This window comes from Triticum aestivum, chromosome 2B (genome assembly GCF_018294505.1).
Source record: "Triticum aestivum cultivar Chinese Spring chromosome 2B, IWGSC CS RefSeq v2.1, whole genome shotgun sequence".
NCBI lineage: Eukaryota > Viridiplantae > Streptophyta > Magnoliopsida > Poales > Poaceae > Triticum > Triticum aestivum.
In genome coordinates, this window is record NC_057798.1 from 645,416,122 (window position 1) to 645,428,029 (window position 11,908).

Here is an 11,908-nt window from a genome sequence, read left to right on the forward strand (position 1 = left end):
TTTTGGCTGTGTACAGGGTTTTCTAGCAAGCGCTAAATAGGAAATCACTCGCAAGAAAACGATTTGCTTCCGGTTGAAAGGCCAGCTTTGTTCCCGCACTACCGGGCGACATCAGGCCTAATGGGCTGCCAGCCCAACGGTAGCTGCCGAACTAACCAGTTTTCTGACTGTCGGTTCCCAGAAAGGCCCTTACACTAACCAGTTTTCTTGCGCGCCCCGTTTGCTCCTGCTTTCCATCCCTCTTTCCCCCCCTTCCTCCACCGCACCCCACGCCCTCGCCGCCTCCAGCTTCTTCCAATCCCCCCTTTCCGTCTAGGGTTTTGCTTCCTCCCCGAGAAAATTCGAGGCCGACCCCCTAATCCCCGAGCGCGCCCCGCCTCGCCGACCGGTCGCCGGAGATGTCCCGCACGCTGGTGCAGCCGGTGGGGCAGAAGCGGCTGACCAACGTGGCCGTGGTGCGGCTGCGCAAGGGCGGCCAGCGGTTCGAGATCGCCTGCTTCCCCAACAAGGTGGTCAACTGGCGCGACCGCGTCGAGAAGGACCTCGACGAGGTGCTCCAGTCCCACAACGTCTACTCCAACGTCTCCAAGGGCGTCCTCGCCAAGTCCAAGGACCTCATCAGGATCTTCGGCACCGACGACCTCGTCGAAATCTGCGTCGAGGTATGCGCCGCTCCTTCCTCCCCCCTTTCTCCGACTCCTGCCGTGGATTGGATGGGTCCTGCTAAATTCGTGCTGATTTCCGGCTCGATTGCTAATTGTTGCTGCTGCTGTTGTGCTCTGTCAGATTTTGGAGAAAGGGGAGCTCCAGGTTTCTGGCAAGGAGAGGGAGGCGCAGCTGTCCGCGCAGTTCAGGGACATCGCCACCATCGTGATGGAGAAGACTATCAGTACTGAGACCCGGCGCCCCTACACCATGAACATGATCGAGCGCATCATGCACGAGATACACTTTGCCGTCGATCCAAACCTTACCTCCAAGGAACAGGTAGCTGCCTGCACTCTGCTCTGGATATACGGCCCTTAGTATATTTTTCTTTTTGAAATCCAATGGAGGATCACGATTTGTTTAGCATCTGTCATTTTCATTCATCACCTGCAATGCATTTTCTTTAATTAAAGAAATGTTGCTTTAGGCCAAATTATTGTACACATTACAAATAGCTGACCTTCTGATTCCTGTATTACAGGAGTATTAGGAAATTGCCAGGCTAGCTTAGAATAGTTTGCCTGGAGTGATGATATCTTACTGTAAATAATGTAATTATCTGCATTGGTCCCAATTGGAAGAAATTGAGTATTGATGTCATGTACAAGTCCTTGCCAGGACAGCAACTTTAGTTGCAAGTACGTGCATATGAATAATCTTTCTGGGGATATTCACCCATATTCCATACTATAGAGGCTATTCTGTTTGTTATGCACCTGGCATTGTGTATCAGTTTTGTCGAATCTGTCTTTGTTTTTCTTTTCAACCGGGGTCATTGTTTGGGCTACCCTAGTTAACTCCTTATTCGGTAGAGTCACTCAATGCCAGTACCTTGCACTGACACAATGTGATAAAAATACTGAAGGAATTAGGAATTCTTTGTGACAGTACTGATGGTACCTGTTTTTATCCTTTTACCTTAGTTATTATTACCTGCACTCAGGACAATGTGACAGAGGTCGTAATATACTAATATTGTTATAGTCTACATCTGTGTTAACTTGTTATCTACTCCCGTTCCTCTTTTCATTTGTAGTTTCATCGATATTTCAGGCACTGAGAGTTATTAAGAAGCTAATCGAGAACCCTAAATACAAGATAAAGCGTGCACCATTGACAGTGCGGTTCATTGCACCTAAGTCCAATCTTGCTGGCCTTATGGAGAAGCTTGATGGGTGGAATGCAATTGTTCTTTCAAAGGATGAGTCTGCCGATCAGTCTTCCGTTGTAAGTCCTTTAGATTATCTTTTCCAAGCCATTGTTGTGTTGCCTGATTATGATTTTCTATTATGTGAGTTCCCCATTGAACTTGTGTTTCCTAAGTTATTATAGGATGCTACTCAGTCTGGTCCCCCCCAAAATGCTATGAAGCTGGTGAATGGTTTATGCTATCATTTAGTGATAGTTCTATTACTGAGAAGCTTGCCCATTGTCTCCTTTTGTACCGTTCAGTCATAATGATCTCAACATTGAAGTCTACTTAGGCTGTTTCTCTTCTTTGTGACACTGATGCAGTTATTCTCCAAAACCATTATATCTTCATGTCATGTTTCACCCTATTAGTTGGTGTACTCTACTTAACTCTGAATAACATATTGCAGGTATGTGAGATTGAGCCATCTATTCTGCACTCGTGTGAAGAGAAACTGAAGGACGTGCAAGGGAGGGTGGAAGTACTCTCGGTGTCGGCACACACAGAAGGTGGCTCTTCTACAGACCAATATGACAATGTCGAGGACAATGTGGAGAAGGCACAGCCCGTGCCTGCGAAGGAGTCTGGTGCTGTTGCTCAGCTAAGTGAAACCATGCAGAAACAGAGCCTTTCAAGTGAAGTGGAAAGCCAGGGTCAGGCACCAGGCAAGCCGCAGAAAAGATGCAGAGAATGTGACGTATTCATGGAGGACAAGCTGTACAGAGACCACTGCAAGTCCGGGTGGCACAAGCACAACTACACACGCCACAAGAATGGGCTTCCCCCACTCAGCCAAGAGGAGTGCTTGATGGAAATGGAGATGGCAGATTCCCAGAGGGGTCTGAAGGACTACGATTTCTGAGGTGGGTTTTGTCTAGCACTCCCTCTCACCACGCCTTCAAGGCCGAGAGATGGTATGCACAAGGCATGAATTTTGCAGTCTTGTTGTTTCCGTGGACATAGTCATCATTTGGTAAATGCTGGTATGAAGTGGGGAACTAGTTTTGCGGTACGCTAGCAAGTTTATAAAATGTAATCAGGTTACGTTGTGTGAATGTGAACTGTGTGTAGTTGGCTGAGTAAACTTGTGGCAGTACTGATGTTTGCGGCATGAACTGTAACGTGATGCTATGTGGTACGGTCTTGAGTATGCGCCTGTTATGGATGTGAACCAAGTTAATGCAACATATGTACTCCCTCCGTTCCAAATTACTTGTCTCGGAAATGGATGTATCTAGAACTAAAATACATCTAGATACATCCATTTTCGCGACAAGTAATTCCGAACGGAGGGAGTATATCGATTGTGCAACTTGATGTTGCTCTGGCCTTCTGTAGGTGAAAACAAAAGACAGATACAGCCGGTATCAGCCAGTTGTTGGGTACGTTGATCAGGCGTGTAAGAGCGTGCAAGGTGATGACATATCGCACTAAGAAAGAGGATCACATCCACTGATCAGAAGCAAAGTAGAGAGTAGGACGTGAAAGAGAGCAGCGATGTAATGTCAGCACTCAGCAGCAAGGAGATACGTAGTTTCTTGGAACACATGAAGTCATGTAGATACCTCTGTCCATGGTCGCTCACGATCTGAGAAACACTGCGCGCTTTCCTTTCCTTGAGCAAGCGGAGAAAGGGCAGACAGCCTTGTGTCTAGTGTGGTGGCATCAGTTGGCCTTGGTCGTTTGCCCCGGTGGCAAGCGAAGCACAGATACCAAAACTGAGCGGCAAGAAAGGCAGAAGAGCATCAGTTCACCTTCAAGCCCATGGCACAGCACACTAGTACTCCTGAAAGCAAAAAGAGTTGGCTCAACAGCAAGCAGGATCATCGTCGCCACGCCACTACACCTCACTTACATCTACTACATGGATCATCGATCTGTCCTTTTTCCTCTTTCTGCCGCCGGCTTTTCCACCGCTTTCTTCTCTCCTCTTATCGATGGCCGCTCCTCCCATCCACGCTTCCTCTTCTCTTCAGTGGCCGAGCCTCAGCTATAATATGGCAAGCGCCTCCTCCTCGGCCTCCTCGAGCGGTGCAGTAGACAATACTAGTGTCAGGCTACCGGTGTCAGTCAGTCCGAGTGTCCGACTGTCAGTAGAGGGCAGAGCAAGCAACCGACAGTGTAGATCATGGCGCGCAACTGCAGAATCAGCAGCCTGCCGCCGCCGTCGCTGCTCTTCTTCCTGCTCCTCACGCTCTGCACCACCACGCACTGCGGTAAGCTCACTCCATCCAGTGAACCAAGATACTATAACAGCCGTCATTTTTTAAATCTTTTTTCGCTTCTTGTGCTCTCCGTTTGAGTGTAGTGGAGTGAAAACAGTGTCGAATCTCAGTGACCAGCTCTCGCTAATCTGTCTGTTAACCTGCATTGTGCTAACTAATTGGAGTCCCATGTGTTGGTGGAGCAGAGGCGAGAGCTCTAAAGCAGAGCAAGAAGAACTCGCTGATGAACGTGCTCTTCAAGCTCAACTTCGCCAGGGCGGTGGAGCCGACGCAGCCGCCCCCTCCCTCGTCGCTCGACGCCAGCGCTGGCAGCGACGCCGCGAGCGCGAGTGCGAGCCTCGCCGCCGTCGATGCCCCGTTCTGCGTCAACCCTCCCGACGCTCCCCCGTCGTCGTCATCCACGCCTCCATTCACCTCCACGGCGCCCTCCTCCACCACTCCGTCCGTCCCGGACCAGCTGCCACCCATCACCCCCGTCCCGCCCTCCTTCGAGCCCAGCCCGCCGGCCGATGGCGGTGGCTCAAGTCCGGGGCTGGGCACGCCGGCGTCCACGCCCACGCCGATCAACCCGCCGCAGTTCGCGCCGAGTCCGCCTGGGACGGCGCCGCCCAGCCCGATCGTCGTTGTGCCGAGCCCGCCCGACCAATTCGGCCCTGGCTCGGGCGGCGGAGGACAAGGAGGAGGCGTAGGAGGAGGCGGTGGTGGAGGAGAGGGAGGAGGCGGAGGCGTAGGAGGAGGTGGTGGTGGTGGAGGAGAAGGAGGAGGAGGCGGTGGCGTAGGAGGAGGAGGAGGCGGTGGAGGAGAAGGAGGAGGTGGCGGAGGGGGAGGAGGCGGCGGGTTCATGCCGCCGATCATCTACCCACCGCCGCTGGCCCCGCCGATGGCGCCAGGGGCCGGGCAGGCGCTGTGGTGCGTGGCGAAGCCGACAGTGCCGGACCCGATCCTCCAGGAGGCCATGGACTACGCGTGCGGCTCCGGCGCCGAGTGCCGGTCCATCCAGCCGTCCGGCTCCTGCTCCCAGCCGGACACCGTGCTGGCCCACGCCTCCTACGCCTTCAACAGCTACTGGCAGATGACCCGGGCCAACGGCGGCACCTGCGACTTCGGCGGCACCGCCACCATCGTCACCAGCGACCCAAGTAAGCCCTCAAACCTCGAGTGACCGAAAGCTCCATCCACCCACCCATGAACCATCATCCATACCATGCCATGCCATGCATGAATCCTCATGATCGATCTTGATTTCTTACCATGGGCTTCTGTCCGTCATGATCTCTGCAGGCTATGACAGTTGCGCGTTCAACCTTGTATGAAGGAGCGGATCGATGAGCCAATTTTCAGCTATCATGAGGAGCATCTTTTCTGTTCCATTTGTTTCGAGGCCACACAGCACCGAAGGCTTAGTAAGGAGTAGCTGAGATTAGTGTGATTTTGATTCTGGCAAGACTGCTGATACCGTGTAAAGGCGATTCCTTGACATGTGCATTATACTGCTAGTAGCTTCTTGGGCAGGAAGATGCTTAATCGTGCGTGCCCCTCTTGTAACTTTAAACCTTGTCGACCAAATTAGTTTAGTTTAAGCCAACCATATATGCCTAACTTGGTGGTCACGCTAACCCAGTTAGTAGCACCAGGAAAGTTGGATTCTGTCCGCTCACGTACGAGCTCGACTCTTTGTTCTGCACCTGATCCAACCAAGCATCTCCAGATAAACATAGTACTCCCTCCGTAAAGAACCCAGACTTATCACATAAGAGCGTTTAGATCACTAAAGTAGTGATCTAAACACGAGACTCCTATATTTCTTTACAGAGGTAGTACGTGATAACTAGGATTGAGAAGGATATAGATGTTGGATAATCAGCATCAGAGGCACGTAGTTGAATGTTGAGCTCCATAGGAGTCACAACAGTGCGTTCATCACCGAGAGCGGCGCGAGCAAGAAGATCCTGAATATATTTTTCCTGAGAGATGTAGAAACCATCAGAGGTCGAGGAGATCTCAATCCCAAGAAAATAGTGAAGGGGACCAAGATCAGCCATGAGGAACTGGTCGTGAAGGCGAGCCTTAACAAAGGCGTCGTCACCAGTGATGATCATGTCATCAACATAGAGAAGGAGAAGAGTCCGACCACGAGGAGATATGTGAACAAACAATGCGGGATCATGGTCACTGGGCAAGAAGCCAGCTGTAGTCACCACAGAGGCGAAGCGCTCAAACCAGGCGCGAGGGGCCTGTTTGAGACCATAGAGGGAGCGGCGAAGCCGACAGACCATGCCATCAGGAGCATAGTACCCCGGTGGTGGCTGCATATAAACCTCCTCACGCAACTCGCCATTGAGAAAGGCGTTCTGGACATCAAGTTGAGAGATGGACCAATTGCGAACAAAAGCCACAACAAGGAGAGTGCGACCGTGGTCATGTGAGCCACAAGAGCGAATGTCTCATCATAATCGCGTCCTTGCTCCTGCTGGAAATCACGGGCCACAAGACAAGCTTTGTAACGCTCAAGAGAACCATCAGAGCGAGTCTTAATCTTGTAGACCCACTTGCAAGTGATGGGACGAACACCAGAAGGAGGAGAAACCAGATCCCACGTGCCATTGCGCTCAAGCGCCGCAAGCTCCTCGGCCATCGCAAGCTGCCATTCAGGCTGGGTCATGGCGGCCCGATAGGTGGTGGGCTCAGCAATGGCAGAGAGACCATACCGGTCAGGAGAATAGCGATCAGGAGGGGGACAAGGCCTAACACAAAGGTTATGGACCGGCGTAGGCGGGAGAGGTGGTGCACCGGAAGTAGAAGGCACATCAGTAGGATCATCCATAGCACGAGGATGACGAGTGTAGTAGTGAGGAAAAGGGGAGTGAGGGCGAAAGACAGGAGAGTAAGGTGGGGAGGGAGATGACGAGGGAGTGGAGGAGGTGGGAGGGGATGATGGTACTGGTGGTGTAGGGAGACTCATCGGGAGAGAGGGTAGAACAGGAGGCACGGAGGGAGATGTGTCGGGAAGGAGAAGGAAGGAAATATCTTCCACGAAAAAGCTCGAGGAGGAGGGACGCGAATAGTAAGAACGAGACTCATCAAAAGTCACATCACGCGAAATGCGCAGTCGGCGACCAACAGGATCCCAACAGCGATAGCCCTTGTGCTCATCACTGTAGCCAACGAAAACACACTCAACTGACTGAGCAGTCAACTTGGTTCGTTCTCGTGGAGCAAGAAGAACATAAAACATGCATCCAAACATACGAAGAGCGGAGTAGTCATGAGAGCGACCAAAGAGACGCTCCATAGGAATACCACCCTTCAAGGCAGCCGATGGCTGAATGTTGATGAGGTGTGTGGATGCGGAAACGGTCTGAGCCCAAAAATGAGGTGGAAGAGAGGCGGCAATCATCATCGCCCGAGCCATCTCAAGAAAATGGCGATGTTTGCGTTCAGCAATGCCATTCTGAGCATGGGCACCAGGGCAAGAGAATTGGGCAAGAGTACCCTGCTTCGCAAGAAAACCACGCAACATGTGAGAGATATACTCTCCAGCGGAGTCAGCACGGAAGATACGGATAGGCATGGAAAATTGAGTGCGAACCATGGCAGCAAAACGCTTATATATGGGGAGAACCTCGCTGAGAGATTTCATACAATAAAGCCAAGTGTAGCGAGAGAGATCATCAATAAACAGAACATAGTAGCGATGACCCCCTTTTGAGTCAAAAGGAGTAGGACCCCATACATTAGAATGAACTAAGTCAAAGGAACGCTGAGATACAGACTCACTGGTAGGATAAGGTAACTAGGTCTGTTTTCCAAGCCTACAACCATCACAATGCAACGAAACATCACCAGAGACAGACCCTAAGACGCCTTGGTGTACTAATGAGGACAAGCGAGAGCCATAGATGTGACCAAGTCGATGATGCCACTGCTGGAAGGACACATAAGAGGAGGCAGCAAGAGCATGTGAGCTGGCATATGTGGTAGCAGCAAAAGGAACACGAAGCCAGTCAACCTCCCAAAGACCCTCAGACTCACGGCGCCGAGGGCCAGTGCCAACTAGAGCCTGAGTGCGACCATCCTGAACAGAACAAGAGTCGGCATCAAGAATGACACGACAACCAGAATCAGTAAAAGTTGGGCAGCGGAAAAGAGATTCATGGTAAGACAAGGAACATGAGAAACACTAGGAACCGAGAAAGACAGAGTGGAAAGGATGCCACGACTACCAACAGGAAGAGGTGTGCCATCGGCCCTGAGAACATTAAGAGGAAAATCAAGAGGTCGAAGAGAAGATAAAGCAGAAGAATCAGAAGATATATGAATAGAAGCTCCAGAATTCAGAACCCACGAGGATGTACCTAACTGAGTAGGCTCCGGCGGGGGCGGAGTGGTGGTGGCTGTCATAGTGGCAACAGAACCCGTCGAGGAAGAACTAGATGAGGCCAACATGCGCTTGAGTTGCACAATATCCTGGTCAGTGAGCGACGAGGTCGAGGAAGACGCACGAGTCCCACTAGAAGAAGAGCGCTTCAGGTCTCTCTGCTACTTGTGACAATCTGACTCTGGGTGACCTGGCCTGTTACAGTAGCCACAAAAAGCGTGTGAGCGCGACCGACCCTCGCCTGAAGGAGGGTGACCCACCCCCTGGAGGTGTGGGCAGGAGCGGTGGAGTGGTGAGGTGAGCAGAAGACACAGGAGCTCGGGCAGCAAGAACAGTGGGAACCACAAGCAGACCAGCAGACCGGAGGCGTGTCTCCTCAGCACGAAGCTCGGCAAGTACCTCCGAAATAGGAACACGACCACGAGCAAGCAGGTGAGCACGCCGAGGCTCGAACTCTGGACGAAGGCGAGATAGGAACTCATGGAGACGATGAAACTCCAAGTTTGACCGCATGGTCTGACAGCAACGGCAAGTACCACAAACCATGGTCCGGAGAGAGTCAAGCTGACGCCAGATGGCAGAGCTCTGGGAGTAGAACTCATCAATAGAAGAGTCACCCTGCTGAAGAGCATGCTCCTGACGCACCACAGATAGGTAGAGAGCATCACCAGATGGCTAATATCGCTGACAAAGATAGGCCCACATCGCAGCAACAGTATCGAGACCCATGAACTCAGACGCAAACTGAGGTAAGACACTCGCAGTGAGAACAACAGCCGCTCGAGCATCATCGTGCACCATTGAGTGTAAGCAGACATATCATCCCGGTAAATAGAAAGATAATTTGAGTAAGCGGACACATGCTGATCATAAGCATCCACCGCAGCATCATCAAGGGCCTTGGCTGCATCTCGATCAGCCTGAGAAGCTTCAGCAGCAAGAACAGACGGGACCGGCAGAATAGGAGCAACAGGGCATGGCGGACAGGGGACCTCGCCAGAGAGGACGCCCCACAAGAGAAGACCATGCATGTGGATGCGCATGAATCCCACAAACTCAACATAGTTGGTGCCATCGAATATCACTGTGCACCGAGGAACAACCACATATCCGGAAGAAGACATGACGAGCTCAACTTCTTTTTTTTCCTTTTTTTTGGAGTCAACGCAGGAGGCCCGAACTGTATCTGGAGCGAGAGGCCCGAACTGTATTCGGAGCGAGCAGAGCCCCGCTCATGAGCGGGCGATGTAGCGCTCGGGGAGGAGGCTTCCTCGCCTCCTGGAGTCAACAAGCGGACTCAGGAAGTCGGGCTGAGACCGGATTGAGCCGAGGCTTAGCTGCGGGGATCGGGAAGAGTGGATCAAAGCAGCGGCGGCCGGGGCGGATCCAAGCAGCGGCGGCCAGGGACAGAGCAGCAGCGGCTGCGCCGGGGCAGATCTGAGCAGCGGAAGGCCAGGGCTGATCCGGACTGGAGCGGCCGAGGGCGGGGTAGAGCAGCAGTGGTCAGGACGGATCTGAGCTGCAACGACCGGGGCGAAAGGACGGCGCGGAGCAGAGCTGTGCCAGGGGGTGGAGAGAAGCTGGCCGGAGACAACAGCGTGGCTACCGGAGACGTCGGCTGGAGACTAGATACGAGGTGCACGGAGTTACATCGTGCGGGAGGAAGGGGCTAACCTAGCATCTGGTACCATGTTGGATAATCAGCAACTAGTATTTACTGAGGCCAGGGATGAAACTAGAAAAAAAAATTGATGGGGTCATGTCTATGATAGTGGGGTCATCTTCCATAAATGAATAGCAATTAATACTAAATTAAGGAAGAATTACCTAATTTCATTGGGGTCAATTGACCCCAATGCTTACCAAGCAGCTCCGTCCCTGACTGAGGCCAGAGGTCAGTACATATACATGTGTGGCAAAGTGCAGAGAACCCCTTATACATTAGGGTATATACAGACAAGTGACTATACACATCTAACAATATACACAAGAACCCCCTGAAAGAGCTCCATATTGACAGGACAAAATGCAGGAAATGCACTTTAGCTAGCTACCGGAGGACTGACAAAATACAAAGAACCAAGAAAACGACGCAGCAGAGCTTGTCAACTGTAGGTGACCTGCTATCTTTTACAGAACATACGGCCAACACAATACTTGCATCAAGATGTATAAATGCACCAGCTGCAAGTGCAGTGTCGAGACGGGCACAATGTTTTACACACGTGCCTTACAACAGATATACGAAGCTTAATTCGCATCAACACCGTGAAAAATCAAATAAGTACTTCCTCCGTTCCGATTTACTCGTTGTGGTTTTTGTTCAAATTAGTATTTGTTTCTGCTACGCCACATACACGGAGTGTATATCTATTGCCGGCTGTATCCGTCCCATCAGCTCTTTTTTTCTTTTTTCAAGAGAGCACCTGATTGGAAATCCTTTATTTTTCTGATAGCATGGCCCGCGATGGGTTTCTGGTCTGAGGTTTTAGTGGCTCGCTGATAACTGCATTCACCGCGCTCACCATTTCGCCCGGCGAGCTAAATTCATCGGTCTGGGAGTAGAACAAGTGAACTGTCTTGCACATCTTCCAGAACAGCTCCTTGCATGGCCTAGGAACAACAGTGTCTTCCCTAAGAACCAGCTTTAGCAAGTCTTTTCTACATGAGGCTATGGACTTCCGTATCGTCTCTTTAGCCATTTCAATGGACAAAGAACCACCATTGTGGAGAACAAGTAGTGAGACATAATCCAGGTTTCCCTCCATGCTCTCCCTCTGTTACAAATAGATCAAAAAAACTGTCAGAGAAACCAAATTACAGCTTACAGGTCTAAACTACATGACAACAGTGATGAGTAATTACTACTCTATATTATCATCATATAACAACAGGATACACAACTACTAGTTCAATTCTAGTTTCTGGGAGCAAACATCAGCATGTCTTCTACCATCGTTTTAAACTCTTAGAAATATCATCACTAGCGGACTCGCGGCCTATGCCGACAGCCCTGGGCCATCGACATAGGTCATTTCCCGTCGGCATAGATCTATGCCTACGGCTGCCATCAGCATAGATCACGTCAGCGTAGTCTTGTCAGACCGTCGGCATAGTATAGCCATCGTCATAGGTGCCTATGCCGACGACCGAGCGCCAGCCGTCGGCATAGTTTAGCCGTCGGCAGTGTTTTTCGCCTGACGGCAACGGACGGCGCCGTCAAAAGCGCTGACGATTCACGGGAAGCCAGCCGTCGGCATACCTCTGCCACGTGGCACGCCCTGGGAAGCCCTGGGCTCATCTATGCCGACGGCTTTGCCGTAGAGTTTTTTCCCCTGTTTCCTCTTTTTCAATTCATTTGACAGCATTTCAAAGCAGAATAATATGGGATTATGCAGAAATATG

At 51.3% G+C, this 11,908-nt stretch overlaps 2 protein-coding genes and 1 pseudogene across 2 annotated transcripts; 2 read left to right on the forward strand and 1 right to left on the reverse strand.

The window, feature by feature from the left end:
• The first annotated feature begins 224 nt into the window (after positions 1 to 224).
• On the forward strand, positions 225 to 3,085 carry LOC123046471 (ribosome maturation protein SBDS). Its single transcript, XM_044469844.1, has 4 exons — positions 225 to 662; positions 787 to 987; positions 1,762 to 1,935; positions 2,310 to 3,085. Exons 1-4 carry the CDS (start codon positions 399 to 401, stop codon positions 2,760 to 2,762), a joined length of 1,092 nt encoding a protein of 363 aa, XP_044325779.1. The 5' UTR covers positions 225 to 398; the 3' UTR covers positions 2,763 to 3,085.
• Positions 3,086 to 3,814: 729 nt separating this feature from the next.
• LOC123041876 (translation initiation factor IF-2) lies at positions 3,815 to 5,676 on the forward strand. The gene is made up of 3 exons (XM_044464427.1): positions 3,815 to 4,116; positions 4,311 to 5,264; positions 5,407 to 5,676. The coding sequence occupies exons 1-3, from the start codon at positions 4,029 to 4,031 to the stop codon at positions 5,436 to 5,438; spliced, it is 1,074 nt and encodes a 357-aa protein (XP_044320362.1). The 5' UTR covers positions 3,815 to 4,028; the 3' UTR covers positions 5,439 to 5,676.
• Positions 5,677 to 10,944: 5,268 nt separating this feature from the next.
• Positions 10,945 to 11,908, reverse strand: part of LOC123039359 (ent-kaur-16-ene synthase, chloroplastic-like) — a 163,857-nt pseudogene continuing 162,893 nt past the window's right edge.

What these genes read in the sequence shown, in the direction of transcription:
- LOC123046471 (XM_044469844.1), top strand. Translation starts at nt 399, where the DNA reads ATGTCCCGCACGCTGGTGCAGCCGGTGGGGCAGAAGCGGCTGACCAAC. An exon ending in ACCTTACCTCCAAGGAACAG is followed by an intron (nt 988 to 1,761) that starts GTAGCTGCCTGC and finishes TCGATATTTCAG; the next exon opens with GCACTGAGAGTTATTAAGAA. An exon ending in CTGCCGATCAGTCTTCCGTT is followed by an intron (nt 1,936 to 2,309) that starts GTAAGTCCTTTA and finishes AACATATTGCAG; the next exon opens with GTATGTGAGATTGAGCCATC.
- LOC123041876 (XM_044464427.1), top strand. Translation starts at nt 4,029, where the DNA reads ATGGCGCGCAACTGCAGAATCAGCAGCCTGCCGCCGCCGTCGCTGCTC. An exon ending in CTGCACCACCACGCACTGCG is followed by an intron (nt 4,117 to 4,310) that starts GTAAGCTCACTC and finishes TTGGTGGAGCAG; the next exon opens with AGGCGAGAGCTCTAAAGCAG. An exon ending in CATCGTCACCAGCGACCCAA is followed by an intron (nt 5,265 to 5,406) that starts GTAAGCCCTCAA and finishes TGATCTCTGCAG; the next exon opens with GCTATGACAGTTGCGCGTTC.